Below are 19637 nucleotides of genomic sequence, written 5' to 3'. Positions count from 1 at the left end.
TATACACTTCAATAATGTGTCATGACACCTTATCTACCCTACAATACTGTGTCATGAAACTTCATATACACTTCAATAATGTGTCATGACACCTCATCTACCCTACAATACTCTGTCATGAAACCTCATCTACCCTTCAGTACTGTGTCAAGAAACCTCATCCACCCGTCACTACTAGTACATACTAGACCTAGTAAGCCTTTCCAGACTGAGAGCTGGGTGACTGCTCTGACAGTCAGCCCCTATTCAACACCCCCTCTGAGGCTCTGAGGTGGCATGTGGGGAAAGACACAGGACCATCTCACTTTAGACAAAATAGGCAACAGAGTGAGAGTCCTGACTTGGTCTCCACAGTGGAAAGTTATCAGTCTGCTGACACTTCACGTGATCCTTGTCATGTCATTAACCTTAATAACATTCCTCGCAGATATTTAAGTTAAACTTTTACTTTTGTGGACGGCACCATCCAGTAAACCTGGGTGTTCACCAGTCTCTGCTCCTGGTCAGTGAAAAACACCCGAGCGTGGGGCAGCAGAGGAGGGCTGTGACCATCAAAGAGGCTTCTGTTGAGCTTTGGCCTTCTGCCAGTCAGACGTGTCACAGGTCCCACCAAGTTTCCTTCCTGGAAGCTGAAAAGGCACTAAAGATCTGGACATTACCAGGGACCTTTGAATCCTGCTGATAAGAGTTGGACTTTGGAGTTCGGCGTGGTCACTTATAGAAGAAACGGGGGAAGACGTGACACAGAGCGAGAGGAAGAGAGAAGAAACCATGTGGAGGACAGCTGCTGCTCTCCTGCTCCTGCTGCAGACGGGTGAATACCTTTTCTCAAGTTCATCGGAGGTTAAAATCATGAAGGAGAGCTTCACTTGTTTGTCTATAGAAATCTATTATACCTGTTTAAAATTTCGCATGTTTTGAAAACGCATTTACATCTTGTATTGTGTTTTTTTTTTACATTTATTTGATATTTTTATTTTTCCAATGAAATTACAATTGAATATTCTAAAAGAAGAATTCTCCCTCAAACTATTTAGAAGACATATTTCGGTCATTAGCTTGTGGCCAGGTCACGCCCCCCTTCTGGTCGGAAAGCGAAAGACCGTGTGTGTGTGTGTCTTGCGCAGTGTGCAGCCAGAGCTCCATCCGCTGGTGCACCATCTCTGAGTCTGAGGACAGGAAGTGCAGCGCCATGTCGGACGCCTTCTCCCGCGCAGCCATCCGTCCCTCGCTCATCTGCGTCAGTGGGAAGACGGTGGAAGGCTGCGCCCAGAAACTGCAGGTGAGAATCAAAGTTGGTTGTTTTGAGAGTTGAAAGTGCACCACAGCACGTCTCCTGTGGCATATACACCATGCCCCGCCCTGTTTCAGTTTTATGTATTTATTTATTTTTAACATGAAAACATGCCATCTGTGTGTGGATGTTCTTTCTTTGTTTCTTTTCTTGTATCAATCGTATTGCTCATCTTAATCTTCATCGTCTCCCGGCAGCAAAACCAAGCGGACGCCTTCTCCACGTTCTCCACCGAGATCTACACGCTGGGGAAAACGTATTCCTTCCAGATCGCTGCTGCGGAGTCCAAGAACGACGGTGAGAGTCTTTCTGTCAAACTGTTACTTACATTGCTCTTGTGAATCCTCATCCCTGGCTGACTCTGACTCCCGAGTCTCAACACCACACAGCATGGCAGCGGCCTGTCCAGTCCCATGACGCTTCTGTCTCACTCTCGCAGGTAGCGGCGCCTCGTACTACGCCGTGGCCGTGGTGAAGAAAGCCAACGGGGCCATCAACATCAACACTCTGGCCGGGAAGAGAAGCTGCCACACCGGGAAGGGCCGGACCGCCGGCTGGAACATGCCCATCGGATACTTCATCGATCAGGGATACATGTCCGTGATGGGCTGTGACATCCCTCTGGGTGAGAAACACCACACACACACAATGCTCTCTGGCATTAGCTGATAATAACCTCCTCATTTGGTAATAACCTACTGTGGAGCAGTGACCTTGACACAACCATGTAATAGTCTATAATAACCAACAACAATTGAATAATGACAATGTAATGGACCGTAAAAATATCTCCACAACATCACACAGAATGCTTTGCTATCTTCACCCACGAGCAGTAGCGCAATGCTAAATGCTTGAAAACGCTCACGATATGTTTCATAACAGCACTATGACGACCTTTACAAAACAATATCAGCAGCACATTGTTATCTGATCAGATAACCTCATCTAACAGGATTACAGGTTCCATTTTGAAATCATTTTTGCTTCGATACGGTGTAGCATGAAATGCTAACGCTAACCCCAGTGAAGAGAGTGATGCTTTCAAAGTGTCTGCTTTGTAATGCTAGTGTATGCTGAGCTAAGCGAGGTGGGCTCCCAGGCCAACACCCTGCTTCTCTGTCGCCTTGTAACCGTGTGTGTGTGTGTGTGTGTGTGTGTGTGTGTGTGTGGACAGGTGTGTCCCAGTTCTTCAGTGCGAGCTGTATCCCAGGAGCCAATGAGCCCAGTGACCCCAAGTCTCTGTGCCAACTCTGCGTCGGAGATAACAACGGACAGGGCAAATGTGAGAAGAGCGACAGGGAGAGATATTTCAGCTACGGTGGAGCACTGAGGTGAAAGCATTCAGCTATTCACAGGCATCGCCCGATTCCCAAATTTCCTCACAGTGGGAAAATAAAAAAAAATAATAATAAAGTTGTGGAAAATAAAGTCTTATCTAAATAACATTTTTTGCCACATACGGTGGCAGTATTGTGTCACTATATCACATATATTTGTCATAGTTACCAAGTATGGAGAAGTTTTGAAAAGAAGAAAATGATTAAAAAAAAGTGATGCCACCTCCAAAAGTAAAAAGGTTTTTAAAATCAATTCGAGAATCTTATGGCGATACTTTCATTTACAATTTACTCATGTGTTCTTGAGAGTTTATTTTGAAAAGAAAACATATTATTTTATTTTAGGATATTTTGATATAGTTCTATTATATTAATTTTATTCCAAATTTTATTCATGTTGTACAATTTTCACAGTTTGCATCAAGTGTATTTTCTTTTCTTTTTTTTCTCGGGTAAATTTCATGAATATGACTTGCACCTGCTTCTGCTGCTGGTTGGACTTTTCAATGACTTTCACATGGTTTCATGTCATTTCACAAGGTTTTGGTTTGTTTACGTGAAAGTAGATGCAATATGGTTGTTGATCACAGATGAAATCAAGAGTCATGAATCAGATCTATTCCTTGAATGGGGCCTGGTCCCTTTTGTTCTGGAAAGGTTGGGCCCCGAGTTCAAAATGGTCCAGAACCCCTGCACTAGATGGCACCATATTTCACCCTCTGCAGAACAACATCTTGAACCCCTGCTGTGTTGTGTGTTCCGGTCCAGGTGTTTGGCTGAGGGTGCAGGAGATGTGGCCTTCATCAAGCACACGACCGTCTCGGACTACGCCAACGGTAACCTCTCTGCTTACGTAGTGTGTTTACAGCGGTCTATTCACCTGCTAATCTCCTGATGTGTCTCCGTCACCAGCGACACTGACTCCTGCAGACTACCAGCTGCTGTGTCGGGACGGAACCAGAGCTCCAGTCGAACAGTGGAGAAGCTGCCACCTGGTCCGGGTTCCATTTAGGGCAGTTGTCGTCAGAGAAGGCATCACTCCCTCGGTGGTGTACAACATGCTGGACGAGGGGCTGGTATGAGCAAATATGAGCAGAACCTCGTCGCGGTGTCTCCATGGTGCGATGCCTCAGCTGTGTCTGTGTCTTCCTCTCTGCAGCAGAAATCTGGCTTCAGTGTGTTTTCATCCTCCAACTATGGAGGAGGGACAGTGCTTTTCTCTGAAATGTCCACCACTTTTCTGGAGCCGACTTCAAATGACCCCATCAAGTGGATGGGCACTCACTACTACAACGCCTTGTCGGCCATGGACTGCAAACCTGCAGGTGAAATGTCCCACCACTCAAATCGAACCAATCCATCTGCCCGAAACACTAGGGGTCCGTTCCAGGCGGTGAAGGGAAAAAGCCTGAGTTGGCTTTTGGTTTCATCCGCAGGATCAGCGATCCTCTCTGTCAGTTACCAGGATAGATGGTTGTGAACCTGAGCAGGTTTGCTGAGTTACCCCAGTTGAAGCGAAGCACAAATCCCTGTCAGGAGAGGATGACCATCACCTGATTGGATATTACATTGTTCCTGGATGTGAAGTGTAACTGTGACTTCCAGAAAACACCCAGAACCATATTCCTGAGAAATATCCGATAAGGAAGCCTCAAGAGGGGATTGCACACTTCAGAGAACGATGGTTACATTTAGGTAACCTCAGGTTTTAAGTCCTCTGATCTTCCATGACACACGCGGCATGCTGAGGGGGGCGGGACTAAGACCAACCAACAGAAAAAAATAATGACTAGGTGAGCTGTCATTGGACAATCGCCTTCGTTCTTAAATCACGTGACTGGAATGCTTTTCAGTGCTACTTAAGTCACAGTTAAATATTGCATTTTAGTGGATACTCCAACGCTACTTTGGGGTCATGTGATAACAAAACAAAGAAAAACAGCATCATTTTTGAAGAAAAATCCTCCTCACAAGGAGCACAACTTCCCCTAAGTTAGGTTACTTGAGCAGAGACGGTTGCAAATAAAAAGGAACATCTGACCACAGGTCTCAACTGAAACAAACAAAACTTGTGCCCACCACCAGAGACTATTTCGATTGTTACAGTACGTTCAGATTTTAGGTCGTCACTGGTCAGCTGGACTAAAATACACCACACTTGCTTGTAATTCAGTTACGACAACGACAGTTAAATGTTTTTTCATACAAGTCCTTTTTGCGTCTGTTGGGGGGCGCTCAAACACTTAATACGAAACTTTTTTTTGCACATATTAACAATAACTTTGGCTCATTCTTTACTGTGTTCACTTCATGCATAAACATTCAGAACTGTGGGTGAAGCGTCATCCATTAATGGGGGCTTTTGACCGAAAACTCAGAGACTTGAGAGAGGCAGCTCCTTGAAACGGACCCAGCTACCATCCACTATTCTTCCTTTCCCTTCTTGAGTTTGTCTGGAGACCGGACCATCTTCTTGCCTACCTACCTTGCCACCTGACTGAGCTCCTTCCTTCTGCACACAGCGAGTCCTCTGCGTTGGTGCGTGTTGTCCAGTGGTGAGCAGAGGAAGTGTGTGGATATGGCGGCTGCCTTCCTGAGGAAAAATCTGTCTCCAACCATCAGTTGCCTCCACGGGGACTCGGTGGCCGACTGCCTCCAGAAGATCAAGGTGAGGGGGTTTCTTCTTGGGCAGGGTCTTGGTGCCCGCATGGGTTTGACAGTCTTTCATCTGGATGCAGGACAAGGAGGCGGACGCCATCACTCTGGACGGGGGTGATATTTACAAGGCGGGGAAAGAATTCGGGCTGGTTCCCGCCTCTGGAGAGAGCTACACAGGTACAGAGACCGAGGACTCAAGTGGTCCATTTAAAGTGACTCTTTTGGTTTTGCCCCAGTGGACGAGGACGGGTCCATGTACTACGCTGTCGCCGTGGTGAAGAAAAGCAACAGTGACATTTATTCTCTCGAGGACCTTCGTGGCCGCAAATCCTGTCACACAGGATACGGCCGCACCGCCGGATGGAACATGCCCCTGGCCTTGCTGATGGAAAAAGGCCTGATCAGCCCGAAAAATTGTCAGATGGCTCAAGGTTAGCGTCACCGACACATCGCGATGGGTGGAGACCAGGACGTGATGCCACCTGACCTGCTTCTGTGACCACTGTGCCTCAGCCGTGAGTGAGTTCTTCGGAGGGAGCTGTGTTCCCGGGGCCGACCAGAAGGGCTTTCCTGCCAAGCTGTGCAGCCTGTGTGTGGGGGACGACTCGGGCCAGAACAAATGCCAGAGAGGCCTGGACCGCTATGACGGATACAGCGGTGCATTCAGGTACAGATACGTTCCTATTAGACCCTTGTTCATCTTTACTTTAAACCGACAAAACCGTGTGGTTCAGGTGTCTGGCTGTTGGAGAGGGAGAAGTGGCTTTCGTGAAACATTCCACTGTCCCGGATTACACCGACGGTAAAGAGCTTTTCTCTCTACTTCAGAGGTGGGCAGTTAAATTTCCTAAACTGTGAGTGTTGTGAGGGCCCATCATGCCAAAAGGAAGGCGGTGATGACTACGATACAAGACAGAAAAATGATTTAAAGTAACAAGGACAAAATGAACCGTAAAAAGTTCAATGGAAGGAAGGATATTAAGAAGTGTAAATACGGCATGAAACCTATAAAAATGCATTTTATCATAATAAAACAATGGCCCAAACATCAAACCTGAAAAGGCAATTTATTTCAAAATGTATTTTGAATTTTCTTTCCATGAATTTTGAGGAAAATACTAAAATAACAAACAAAAAGAAGAAATAAAAATTATTAGTTAAAACGGAAACAGAAAAATGACGTCTTATAAGTTGTATAGTTGTAGTCTGACCTCACGAGGGCCGCAGAAACACAAGCAAAGGGCCACATATGGCCCCCGGGCTGCACTTTGCCCAGGTCTGCTCTACTTTCATTCCTCATCTTTATTTTTTAAGAGACACTGATCGCTTTTACCAAACGTTGTGTGGTTGTCCAGGGAACTCTGCCGACGCCTGGGCTGCTGGCCTGAGCTCCAAAGACTACCAGCTTCTTTGCCCGAAGGGAACCAGAGCAGAAATCAAAGATTACAGAAACTGCAATTTCGGCCGAGTCCCTTCGCACGCGGTCATGGTGCGAGCCGACACCAACATCCATGCCGTGTACGGACTGCTGGACCAGGCTCAGGTACCAACCGCGCGTCAGGCCTCTTCCTGAGGACCAGGTGATCATCCTCACGCTGTTTGTCAGAAATCCTTCGGCAAAGATGACGGGACGGAGTTCAAGATGTTCGACTCGCAGGCGTATCAGGGATCGGATCTCATCTTCAAGGATTCCACCGACCGTCTGGTGGGAGTCGGCGAGAAAAAGACCTACCAGCAGTGGCTGGGCCAGGTCTACCTGGACTCCCTGGTCAACATGGAGTGCAACTCCTCAAACAGGGGTGAGTTTAGAGGGTGAATAGCCTGGAGTCCTCAGCGACGAGAGTCTTTTTTTTCATATTTAAACCAACTAGTCACATGCTAGGACAGTGTTTTTCAACCGGTGTGCCATGAGAGACGGTCAGGTGAGCCGTGGGAAATTATCCTGTCTCACCTCACTTGTCCGGAGATAGAGATAGACACCAAAGACCGTCTGCACCACAGAGCTAACAGAGCTAATGTGACGTCACACTTCAAAACTTTATTGACACTTGTAGACTGTCAAAGTTTCATCAATTTCTTGGTTAAAACTAAATGCAGAACCAAATAAATGCGCTCCAATATACTAAGAGATTAAGAATCACTGTTCTTATGGTGCTGAGGCAAAGAATGTTAAAATTCCCCCAAACTATAATGAAACCATATGAAATAGATAATGATAAAATCCAAACAGTTATTTAAAATAGATGAATAAATGATGACATATTGTTGCCATATTGACCACCGCTTTCTGGAGACATTTTTGAACAGTTACATTTTCTGCAAATAACATGCCAAAATAACAAGAGTCAGTAGCTACAATTTCTCACAAATTAAAGGGGATTTTCTACAGGACATTGGACTGATCTTTGGTGGCGAGCCTCAGGATTTTTTCAGTGAGCAAAGTGTGCCGTGGCTAAGGTTGAAAAACACTGATCTGGGACTTTGGGAGTTGGAACCAGAAGGTCACATGTACAAATCCATCCTGAAGCAACTCTGGGTTTCAGGTGAACCTGTGTCACTCAATGTGGAGTGAGCAGTCGGTCAAAAACATAGCCTGGCATCTCTGGGTGTCTCCATCACCTCTCACGCCTGCGTAGAGACTCCAGCTCCCCACAGCTTTAGTCAGGGATTGTGGTCAATAGTGATCAACATCTGACCTCAGAGTCTATCTTCAGAGCAGTCACTCCTCTGCCACACAGCCAGATTGATGGTTGAGCCACCAGTGATCACGACTGAAGACCGACCTGAAAATAGACTTGGAGTTTGACCTCTGACCCCGATGTCCTCTCGTCTTCTAGCGTTTTCCTCGGTGGCGCTGCTTCTGTCGGCACTGCTCGCCTGTTTCATCTGCTTCTGAAGACGCCACACATCAAGCACGACCGGCTCGTCGCTTCTTCTTCTCCTCTTCACATCAACATTTTCCCGACCAATCAGATCACACCTCACTTTGAATGTATCTGACACCTGGAGCGCTGCGTCCGCCGTGTTTACAGAAGGTGACCAGCCATATCAGTGCGTATGCTGCCACCTGTTACATTGTTCTAGCGGGCGGAGCCTCCGTGTGTCACGTAGCCTCAGTCGATTCAGCGCTCTCTTCCTGTCCTGATTCTTCAATGTGTATTTTCTTATTTTCAGAGATGTATTTTTATATGAAGTTCAGGTGCCATATCAGTGTATATGCACTGACTCATGCGGCCAGAAACAAATGTTCTCTTCCTCAAAACGGAGATTCTATTTCAGTATGGAATGACACAGTGACTAATATTTAGTTGCCAGGCCAGTGAGTCTGCATAAGTATTGCTACTTCAAATAAATGAAACTGCAGCATCTGTCTGTTGCCATGTGTTTTATTATGATATTGATGACATGTTTATCTACAGCAGCTATGTGAGGCTTTTATTTTAACAGGAAATATGTCCATGGGGTTCACAATGCAGAGCATGATCTTAGTCTGCGTCACCAAAAACAAAATGGTGGGACACTGAATCAACCGTTACAATAGTTAATCTATCAAAGTCAGCATCTCAAGACTTTGACATCAACTAGTGACAGTGAAATGAACTCTTATTTTAAACGGACAAACAAATCAGAAACGGCGTCTGGATGACCCTCCACTTCAACTCCAGCGTGTTGACGTCACAGTCATTGTGTCAACCTGTTGCGCCAGTGAAGAAAATCTGATAAAACACATTTGTTTATGATGCCATAAAGCGATTGAGAAAAACCTGATAAGGAACCTTGAAGTGTTGCATTAATTGCACATTTCCAAAGTGGGGAAAAAGTTATGGCAGGAATCTGGTGCAGTATAAATGAACCTGTGTCATGTGACTACTTGTTCCATTGTTATACAGCCATAAAAATCCCAGTGTTCCTGTCCGACTCTGCTGAGTGGTTGGTTACAGCACAAACTGTGAAGAAAGTGACTTGGTATTCCGTCAACTTGTGATGCCTACAACAACATGATGAGACAGTAGACTGCAACTCGTTTTGTCAGTTCTGAACATCATAAATCATCTTTATTTACATTGTATCGGTAAAATCTCCATGTGCCTTGGACATGACTTGACAAACCAGATCCTGCACCAGTTTCTCTTTGGAGGTTCGGTGGAATAATCTGCATCATGGTCCAGTCCTCAGCCAGAACCGCCAGTCACCATCGATCCGGCAGTTTGGCGATGGTGAGCTCCTTCCTCACTTCTTAATCTGCCTCGACCCGTCCTTCCACCCTTCTTTGACTTCATGAACGAAGGTCTCCCGGACCTTCCGCAGCCTCCTGCCCACCTCCCCCATGTCATCGGGGAGCTTCCCGGCCTCGTCCCGGACCTGCCGCAGCGTCTGCGACCGCAACACCCGCTCCGAGGCGTCCCGCCCAGCGATCTGAGCCTTGGTGATGGCGTAGGCTGTGAGCTGCGCCGCCCTGCGGATGGGACGCGACTCCGCCAACTTCTCCACCACATGGAGGTTGTTGAGGAGCTGGTACAGCAGGCGAGTGATCATTTCGGGGGGAGAAGGTGACAGCACGTCGCTGTCCCGGTTAGCTTAGCCCGCTAACTCAGCAGACGCCTCCCTGAGCTGAAATAAACACATTAATAAACCACAACCAATAATTGTTTTCTTTTCAAATCACCATCGGGTCTGTGTTAAATTCGTTTCGTATCGTTACATGGACACGGAGCGACCAACCTTGGTGCGGCTGTGTCACCGACGGGCTGTTGTTTTGGGTGGCGTCTGTAATGTGCTCCCCGGAAACAAGCGTTTATCTAGTTCCGGATACAGTCTGACCAAAAACTAGACTTCCCACAAAGAAACACTATCATATATAATTTCACTATTTCCACAAAGAAATAATAATCAATCTTTTAAAAAAACTTTTATTTTTACTTTTTACTCACTTAATTCTGAACTGCAAGACAATACTGTGTAAACACAGTAAACTGTTATAACATTTTAGTTATTTGCCTTTAGTTTGGTAAAGATGGGTTTAATTTTGATAATAAAATTGAGAGAACGTTTAGATTCGTTCTGCTAAAAATAACACCTTTATTCAGCTTAATTCTCATTAATTATATTTATAATACTTCATATACCGCAAAAGAAAAAATCAAAAAAATGTTTGTTTACATGTTGCAGTCAGACTGAAAATATCGAACTTTTTTATCAACATGTCGTTGATTTCCATTTGTTTGCTTTATTTAGTTGTATTAAAGTGCACGAGTCAGAAAACTCTGTGCACCATCCGGTTCAGGGACGTCACTTCCTCTTCGCTTCCCCCCTCGTCAGCCTTCGGGACGTCGACCCAGCCGCAGCGCACTCCAAACCGAACCGAACCGAACTTCAGCATGCGCGTGGGTCTGTTGTTGCCGGTGGCAGCGCTGTTCCTCAGCCTGTGTATGGTGCGCGCGGCCGAGCGCAAGAAGCTGCAGATCGGCGTCAAGAAGCGGGTGGACAACTGTGCCATCAGGTCGCGCAACGGAGACGTGCTCAACATGCACTACACCGGCAAGCTGGAGGACGGCACCGAGTTCGACAGCAGCGTCCCGCGCGACAGACCCTTCACCTTCACGCTGGGCAGCGGGCAGGTGATCAAAGGCTGGGACCAGGGTCTGCTGGGCATGTGCGAGGGCGAGAAGAGGAAGCTGGTCATCCCCGCCGAGCTGGGCTACGGAGACCGCGGGGCTCCGCCGAAGATCCCCGGCGGCGCCACGCTCATCTTCGAGGTGGAGCTGCTCAGCATCGAGCGCAGGTCCGACCTCTGATCCCGCCGTTGAGGAAGGAAAACGACCTTTCCGAGCGGAGGTACGTCCTGTCACCACGGCGACAGAGTTGTTTCAGTGAAAAAAAAGTGGAAAAGTCTTTTTGTTTGCGGCCCTTTATGGAGTCACTCACTCCCGTTATTTGCATCTCGAGTGCTGCCGCACTGTTACTGGAAACGTGTCACATGTGATCCACTGGCTTCCTCTTTTCTGGGCTTCTGTCTGGTGGCTTCTGCCAAAGTAACAAGGCTCGCACTGAATGTTCAGCATTATTGAGTCTGTCCTGTTCGACTGAGCTTCATTCTTGAAGTGAGTCCTGGCGCTTGGCAGAGAAAACTTGTTCCAGCTGCTTGAACTTCTTGTTCCTTGAAGCTTGTGACCACTGGTGAGTTGTGAGAGTATCAACTGACCAGTGTATGGAGAGCTTTGTCTTTTGGCTCAGCTCTTTCTGCACAGTAACAGAAGATGCTGCAGTGATGTGTCTTGGCTTCAGAGGTCCATTTTCAAAAGACTCCTCGGCTCAACCCTGCTCTTTGAAATGGAAATTCTGCTAACTGTTGTTAAGAAGTCATGGAAGAGCAAATACTTATGTAGCTCTTCTAACAGCTAATGTGACCTCAGGAAACTTGGCTGGCTGCTGCGGTCTTTGATCCTCCACAGTGTGTTCGGAGCTCCAGTTTCTGGCTTGTTTCATTCTGATGTCCAGACTGGCCACTGAGCTAAAACCTCAGAAGTCCAACCCCTCCCTGTGCACTCCAACTGTCTAATATGGAGTCACTAACATTGCAATGCGTTTTCATTTCGCAGGAGATTCTGCAGCATGGCCTCTGCTGACCACGTCTGCAGGTGAAGCTGGTGCCACAGGCAGAAGGAGGCTACTGTGGTTCTTGGAGCTTTTCCTGCTGACCATTACCTGTAATTTAATTTTTTTTTTTTTTTTGTTTTTTACAAAAATGGTGATTTCGGCTGGTCAATGGTGTTGAAGGGTTTCTGATGCAGATGTTGAGATATTTGAATAATAAAACTGAGAGCTGTGGAGAGAACCTGTTGTCTAAGTCATTTACAGTGTGACGCTCTGTGTGTCTGTTTGGGCTATGAGAATTAATAATACTGAATCTTGATGTAAAGAAAAAAAAACGTTTGCACCTATATTAAATGCAATGCTTTCAATGCTAGCTTTGAAAACAAACAAACAAAAATATCTTTAGTTTATTTATGTGGTAAATGAACAACTTCTTTTCCCCAAAAGTCATATATATATATATATATATATATATATATATATATATATATATATATATATATATATATATATATATATATATATTATTTTATATGTATTACTATTGCTACCTTGTATTGTTAAGTATTATACTGTACGTTTCAACTCGAGTGTCATCATGTGTCATTTGTGTGTTCACAAATAAAAACGTGATTATTTTTTGTTGAATGAAATATTGCTAAATTTTCATTTTATACGGGTTGGACAGTTTTTTTTTCCAATGTTTTTTTTAGAAAAAAAAACATTGATAATTTCTCAGAATAATTGAAAGAGACACCAGAGGTCGAGAGTCACTGTAGCTCAATGTTGTCCTACATCACTGTGTTTTGATTGTCTGTTCTCAGTTATTTTTCTTGATACTTTCAACTTGCACTCTGGTACAAATGATGACAATTTTATGGGATTTAATTCTGCACATTTCTTCCTTTTAACTTTTACACACGTACACAAGATTTGTGCTGATACTGAAGTATGTTTTTGTTATTTAATTTTTTGTTAAAGTCATCAGCTCTTCCGTCACCTTTCGAACACGCAAGTGCAACCGCATCACACACGGTTTATAGCGCGCGTGTTTAAAGCCTCCTACCGTTAGAGGTCGCTATTCAACCAGCGCCACCATTAAAAAAAACGGAAGAGGTTTCCAGAATGACGTAATTTCCTGCAGTTCAAGCGCGTCTGTGTTGTTGCTGGATTCGAGCACAATGTCGGTGAAACTAAACGCGTTAAATAGCGATTCTTACATCGATGTGAGTGAATACGTAGACCAGTGTTTCAAGGTGAGTTCAGTTCAACACATTTAACCCGGGTAGTCGTTGAACACGAGCTGTTTGCGAACCGAGCCCGTGTCTCTCGTGAACAACAGCAGCATTGGTCGCGGTGTCTCCAGGCTGGTTGGTGATGCGATGCGCCTGCTCTCTGTATTGACTTACGTAGTCGTACGCTGTCGTCTCAATGCGGACTGTCGCCAGAGTTTATGAGCGTGTGTGAGTGCTTGTGCCCCATAATGGACTCGAGACCTGTCCAGTCTATCTCCCACCTCTCGCCCCAGGTAGCTGGGATGGAGTGACTCGAACCGTCACTGAGAAGGTTGATGAATGACGAATTAGTATTGCAATACGAATGAAGTTCCCTTTAGTTTCAAGCCACATCGACAGCTCTTTTAGGATAATGCTGAGCGGCAGTGGTCAGTAGCTATTAAGTTTAAGGATCAAGGGGCCGATTTGACCTGGAAAACCTGGGGTTTGTGATCTTGTGTTTTTTTTTATTGACGTCATGCTCATAGTGATGTTTCTGCAGGGGAAGCGCTATGAGCAGGAGAAGCTGCTGAAGCAGAGCAACACGCTGTACGTGGGGAATCTGTCCTTCTACACGACAGAGGAGCAGGTAGGTGACCTTGCTCTCCAACAGTGTCTTCAATTTCATTTCACATCTCGGTGTTTGCAGCTCTTGCTTGAACTTAAAATATCTTCCAACGTAGGTCAGCCTGCCAGTAGCACATGTACAGTGGGTAGAAACACTGCCACTTCTCCTTTTAGGATGTGTGATCTAAACAATGAGACCAAGATTAAACATGACAGCTTTCACCACCTTCAGTGTGACCTGCACGACTCAAACAGCCAAACTGAGCCTTCCATTGGCAGGTATCCTGCGTTACGATATGTATCTCGATATGCGAGTGGTGACACGATACATTGTGATTCTGTAAGTTCAGCAGTATATTGTAATGAGTACCATCATTTTCATTGGGATAAAATGTAAAAACATAATCTAATCTAAAATGGACCACGCTGTTAAAGTGATACTGTGTTGAGACACCTTTAGTTTTCCTGGCAGAAGGCTTCTAATACGCAGGTCTATCAGTGTGGCACATCTTGACCTTGCAGTATTTGCCCACTGCTCTTTGCAAACACAAACAATGGCTTCTCCTGAGCAATGCCCACTTCAGATCAGCCCACAGATGTTCACCTGGATTCAGGTCTGGGCTCTGGCTGGTCCCACTTCAGAACTTTAGGTTTGCGTCTGACAGATCAAGCTGCTCTTCATCTCATCTTTCTGGCAGAAGCTTGAATGTTCTGCCTCCTCCTTCACTAAGTTGCACTGTACACTTAGTTTCCTGCATCTGGCGCCGAGTCGCCTGTCTTTGTCTCAAGACAGCGTCTCCCATCTTTGATTGACATTAAAGCGCTCAAAATGTGCTGTTTTCACCCGCGTGTCCCAAGTTCCGACACCACAGCTGTCTCAGCTGCTGCTTCTCGTCTCCGCTCCTCCAGGAGATCGGCTCTGTGGGCGGAGCTGCGGACACGCGGGAGAAAACAGCGCATTTTGAGCGCTTTAAGGTCAATAAAACGCCTGTGATTTCAGCCTGTAAAAATCCATATATTAGCTGCGCTGTTGTATAAGCCGCAGGGCTCAGACAATAAGAAAAATGTAGCGGCTTATAGTCCGGAAATTGCGTTGTTTTGCCACCCGTAGCCCTGCCACATGAAGGATACTGCACAGCCAACACACTCCTTTGATCTTTCTTTCGACATCCTGGCAGCCTCGCTGACAGTTTTCTTCTCGTCTCTTTATGGATATTGCTCCAGGGTGTGACTTCAGGGAACTAGAACGGCAGAACTTGAACTGAAGAGCAGTGTCAATGGGATAAGTTGATGCTGAGCACACTCCTCCCCAGTTATCAGAGTCCGTGTACTCATTGTCAACCATGTTGCTTTGATTTCTAGTTTTTTTTATCTATTTACTTATCGATTTTTTCAGAAATGTGTCTCTTTTTTACGTGTGTAGACCTTCTGTGTCTCAGGGGGAATGGTATTGGCTGAAGGCTCAGCCGAGGGTCTGACTGGAAGTTTTCCCAGATTTAGTACATAATAAATCCACTATTGTCGTGCTGGTCGACCAAAACTGTGCCTGAATTCACTCCCAATACATTTCCACATCTCGCACAGGTGCATGAGCTCTTTTCTAAAAGTGGCGACGTGAAGCGCATCATCATCGGGCTGGACAAAATCAAAAAGACGGCTTGCGGCTTCTGCTTCGTGGAGTATCCTTTCACTTGGGAAGATTTCAATTCCAATTCTTCGGATCTCTTCATTTCTCAACGAGGTTCCTGTCTCGGCCGACTTCTGCTTTGGTTCGGGTCATTCAGAATCCAGTGAAGTTGTATTAGGACTTGACTGCAGCTGTCCAGATACTACACGCGTGCAGACGCTGAACACGCCATGCGCTTCGTCAATGGAACCCGGCTGGACGACCGGATCATCAGAACCGACTGGGACACGGGCTTCAAGGAGGGACGGCAGTACGGCAGGGGGAAATCCGGAGGACAGGTACCTGCATCACCTGTGATATATATATATATATATATATATATATATATATATATATATATATATATATATATATATATATATATATATATATATATATAGTTCTTTTTTTACATACAGTGGTACCTCGGTTCTCGACCACAATCCAGGCGGCCGTTTGAGAAGTGATTTGTTCGAAATCTGAATGGATTTTTCCCATTACAATGAATGGAAAAAGCAATAATGCGTTCCAAGCCTTAAAATAGTCTTTTGTAGGAGTGAATGTAGAGTGTCTGCTGCAGGTGCGCTGTTCCTCTATGTGTGTGGCCGCTGCATGTGGGAGGGGTTGCAGAGTGAGTGACGTCTCTCCAGAAGTGAAGAGGTGCCCGGTGCGTGTCCAGCTCTGAATGTGCGCTTCTGTGCAGTTTGGCTGTGACAAAGTCATAAACCAAGTCACGCTCTGTCCCAGACTCGCCTCATCCCTGTCCCAGCTCCAGCCCACAACAGGACATCAAACCCTGGAGTGAGCGCTCCAGCACCTCCCCTGTGACACTCTACCACGGTCCAGTGTGGAGACAGGAAAGGTTTTACACCTCAATATGAAGAAAAAACAGCCAGTAAATGGAGCTAACAGGACACGTCTGCATACAGAGGCTGCGTTATACACAAGAACAAAGTGCGTTGTGTGTCAGCTGATCGGTCCGTGCACGTTTTTTCCGGGGGTTTGAGTTCTGGATTTTCGTTCGAAATCCAAAGCAAAAAAATCTCAAAATTCCGGGACGTTCGAGAACCACTGTATATGTTTCTTAAGACAATTCAAAGTATTTTTAAAAATACATGACATTTCTCAGAAATGTTTCAGATTCAAATTTACTGTTATTTTCCAGGTGAGAGACGAGTACCGGCAGGACTACGACCCGGCCAGAGGCGGCTACGGGAAGCTGGCGCAGCAGCAGCGAGTTCCGGACGGACGCAACAGTTTCTAGCTCCTTGTGCGTGCGAGCCCTTGCCTCCAGCAGGTTTCTCTTGCGCACAGCTTGTATTTATTCCCTCATTTGGGGCGAGTGGTGACCAGTACCGTGTGGAAGCTGGTCAGATTCCGGTGATGACTATTGAAGTGGTCAGAGACAAGTCATCCAAGTCCATTTCAATATGTCATGATTCTCTCTTTTTTTTTTAATAAAGATGAATTTTCTTTTTAAAAAATGTGTTTTTGCTCTTGTGTTGTCAAGATATCAGCAGGTGAAGCAGTGTGTCCACACACACACCGACACACACACCGAGTTTTGTTCATTTGTTATCGACATCACAGCAGGACGTTGCTTTAAACGCGTCCTTCACTTCCCATGTGCGCCACTAGATGGTAGCAGGTCACTTTAGACGGGATTCCTTCGTCTCTTAAATTCGATGGTGACCTGAGGAATGTCCAGTAAATATAGGATGAAACGCGAGGGACACCCTGGACAGGTCGGCTGTTCCTCCCCAGACAGATAACCGACTCACAGCTTCAGATAATTCGCAGACATCAGTTTGCTCCACACAGTGAGGACAGGTGCTTGCTCAACAGTTGCCTCCAGTTGAATTTGAACCTGCAACCTGGTGAGTCTGAGGATTATCACACAGTGCTGGAGGGTTTCAAATGATTAAACTGAGCTTGTGCAGCGACGCCGATTGATTTTCCGTCTTCCGTCAGCTTGTTTTTCTTCCATCCGACGGCTCAGGAGTCTTCACGGATGCTGCACCTTATGTGCCGTGACCAGGACTTGATCACCGACAGTAAAAAGACACGTGACAGATCTTATGTGAGAGAATAAGGAAATATTCCCCAAGCAGAAGAGCGTGTCCAAAACAATGGAATACAAAACGTGTTTTTTTTTTAATGATAATTTAAATTGTAATACCAAAAAACCAAAACGTAACAGTCCTGCGTCCACCCCAGGAAGTAATGAAAGGTCGTTCACCTTGGAAAATGATGGGGGAAGAAGTATTCAAGAAGTGTCCGTGATCCTAAAATGCCTTGCCTTTTACCATTGAAAAAAAGTAAAACAAAAACAGAGGACAGGAAACTTAACAACAATTAGAAAACATATTTCAAAAGAGAAACAAGGTTCGAAAATTGTGCACAATCCTTGGAAAACACAGCGATAATTCAGAGAACCCTAATGTACCATACAAGACAGTGAAAAGCTCAAGAAAAACCAACACATAAATATAGAGTGTAATGATAAATATAAGTGTAATGCTCCCAAAGCAATAGGAAAAAGAATCAAGGAGTAAATACCATTTTTAAAAAAAGTTAGGGACTGACAATAAAAAATAATATGGGCAAAAAAATAGCTAAATTACGTAAAAAAGAAAACAAAATGAAAGGCTACACTGGTGAAAAGCACAAGCGCCTTTGTAAACACACCTCCAGCTGGTTGGTCTTTCGAAGAGCTGAGTTCCCAGAGTTTCTGCTGCTGCCAGACTGAAAGGGTCCAGACTCTCCTGCATGTTTGTCATTGTTCTCTGAGCCTCTTAAGTCCGACTGCTGCCCCCGTGACCCCACCCCAGACTTGTGAGCCTTTTAAACTCTACAACCTCAGTCGAGGTCCTTCCTCATGAGCTGGTGGAGCTTCAGCCGCAGCTGCTGGACTCTGATAAATGTCCATCCAGAACATCATCTCTTGAGCAGAGACACCAGAGCTCGCGCTTTAACGGAAGCAACAAATGATGTTATTGCCGATGTTTGCTATTAATGGGTCGACCAATTAGCTGAGGATGAATTGGCACTTCATCAGGATGAGTCTGCGCACGTGAGGCGCACACCAACCAGCGACAGCAGCAGGGAGGTGACTCGCGTCTGGAGTCTGAGGCTTCACTACCTGAAGCTTCTGTGAGGCTCCTGGCTGGAGAGGACGGGCAGGGACGGGGTCCTCGCAGACACATTCTCACGCGCCTCTGAATGTGGGCTTCATGCCACTTATTTAGCTGGTGAAATTTCCTATGTGCTGTTGAGGCTCCTCAGAGTGGCACCAGCTTCTCAGAGGAGTGAAGTGAGACGTGCTGTGTCAGCAGAATCCTGTTTTTTTGTTACCCCTTACATAGCAACTTCAGCAGGGCTTCTTCTAGTCAATCTTTTTGCTGTTTATTCTTTCATATTCTGTCCATTTCTCTGTCCCGTCTTCTTTTTGTCCTTTTTGTTTTTTCTTTTTCACTTTCTTTCTGTTTCCTTATTGTACTCCCTCTTTATTTCTTCATTCTTCAGCTTTCTTTATATTCTTAACTGTTTTTTTTCTCTTTTTACTCATCCTGTTTGCCTTTCCTTTTTTTCTGTTTCTTTCTGTCGATGGACAGCAAAAATATTTCTATTTTTATCTTTCTATCTCTTTATTATTGAATAGAATTCAGAGCCAGTGAAGAAAAAAAAACTGACTTGAATCTGGGAAATACATAAAGTCACTCACTTTAATCTGACTTCAATCGCAGAATTCTGACATTAAAGTTCACTTTAAATTCTGATATTAAAGTCAGAATTCTGAGAGATAATTCTGGGACTGAAGTCAGATTGAAGTGGCAATGCTGAGATGAAAGTTCTAACTTTAAAGTCAGAATTTATTGTCAGAACTGAGTAAAAACTGAGAAGAATTCTAGGATTAAAGACAGACTAAAGTGAGTATTCTGAATTCTTACAGAATTCTGGGAGACAGTCAGATTAAAGTCAGCATTCTCACTATAAAGTCAGAATTCTGAAATAAACGTCTGACTTTAGAGTGAGAATTCTGCCAATTATTTTTATTTTTTTAATTTCTTTTCTTTTCTTCACTGGCCTTAATCCTATTTTGTACTTTCTCACCATTACTTTCTTCTTCTTTTCCTTAGTTTGCCTTTCCGCATTTTCGTCTACTTTCTTGTCATTGCTTTTTTCCTCACTTGTTTTTTTTTTCTCCCACCTTTCTGTGGACCACTGTGAGAGCAGTTAAAGAT

At 45.1% G+C, this 19637-nt stretch overlaps 4 protein-coding genes across 4 annotated transcripts; 3 read left to right on the top strand and 1 right to left on the bottom strand.

The window, feature by feature from the left end:
* The first annotated feature begins 339 nt into the window (after positions 1-339).
* On the top strand, positions 340-8601 carry meltf (melanotransferrin). The gene is made up of 16 exons (XM_053882327.1): positions 340-814; positions 1128-1282; positions 1492-1591; positions 1734-1919; positions 2472-2628; positions 3403-3470; positions 3547-3710; positions 3794-3959; positions 5157-5302; positions 5373-5469; positions 5529-5723; positions 5806-5959; positions 6027-6094; positions 6648-6835; positions 6899-7091; positions 8130-8601. The coding sequence occupies exons 1-16, from the start codon at positions 772-774 to the stop codon at positions 8186-8188; spliced, it is 2139 nt and encodes a 712-aa protein (XP_053738302.1). The 5' UTR covers positions 340-771; the 3' UTR covers positions 8189-8601.
* Positions 8602-9316: 715 nt separating this feature from the next.
* Positions 9317-10075, bottom strand: ncbp2as2 (NCBP2 antisense 2 (head to head)). Its single transcript, XM_053848851.1, has 2 exons — positions 10015-10075; positions 9317-9903 (listed from the first exon to the last, which is right to left on the bottom strand). Exon 2 carries the CDS (start codon positions 9826-9828, stop codon positions 9523-9525), a length of 306 nt encoding a protein of 101 aa, XP_053704826.1. The 5' UTR covers positions 9829-9903; positions 10015-10075; the 3' UTR covers positions 9317-9522.
* A 525-nt stretch (positions 10076-10600) lies between these two features.
* fkbp2 (FKBP prolyl isomerase 2) lies at positions 10601-12331 on the top strand. Its single transcript, XM_053845153.1, has 2 exons — positions 10601-11127; positions 11892-12331. Exon 1 carries the CDS (start codon positions 10671-10673, stop codon positions 11085-11087), a length of 417 nt encoding a protein of 138 aa, XP_053701128.1. The 5' UTR covers positions 10601-10670; the 3' UTR covers positions 11088-11127; positions 11892-12331.
* A 671-nt stretch (positions 12332-13002) lies between these two features.
* Positions 13003-16842, top strand: ncbp2 (nuclear cap binding protein subunit 2). Its single transcript, XM_053843783.1, has 5 exons — positions 13003-13142; positions 13663-13749; positions 15312-15406; positions 15554-15692; positions 16559-16842. The coding sequence occupies exons 1-5, from the start codon at positions 13068-13070 to the stop codon at positions 16655-16657; spliced, it is 495 nt and encodes a 164-aa protein (XP_053699758.1). The 5' UTR covers positions 13003-13067; the 3' UTR covers positions 16658-16842.
* The last annotated feature ends 2795 nt before the right edge of the window (positions 16843-19637 follow it).

This window comes from Synchiropus splendidus, chromosome 1 (assembly GCF_027744825.2).
Source record: "Synchiropus splendidus isolate RoL2022-P1 chromosome 1, RoL_Sspl_1.0, whole genome shotgun sequence".
NCBI classification, from domain to species: domain Eukaryota; kingdom Metazoa; phylum Chordata; class Actinopteri; order Syngnathiformes; family Callionymidae; genus Synchiropus; species Synchiropus splendidus.
Note: the sequence above shows the minus strand (reverse complement) of the source record. Positions and strands in the feature narration are given on the sequence as shown.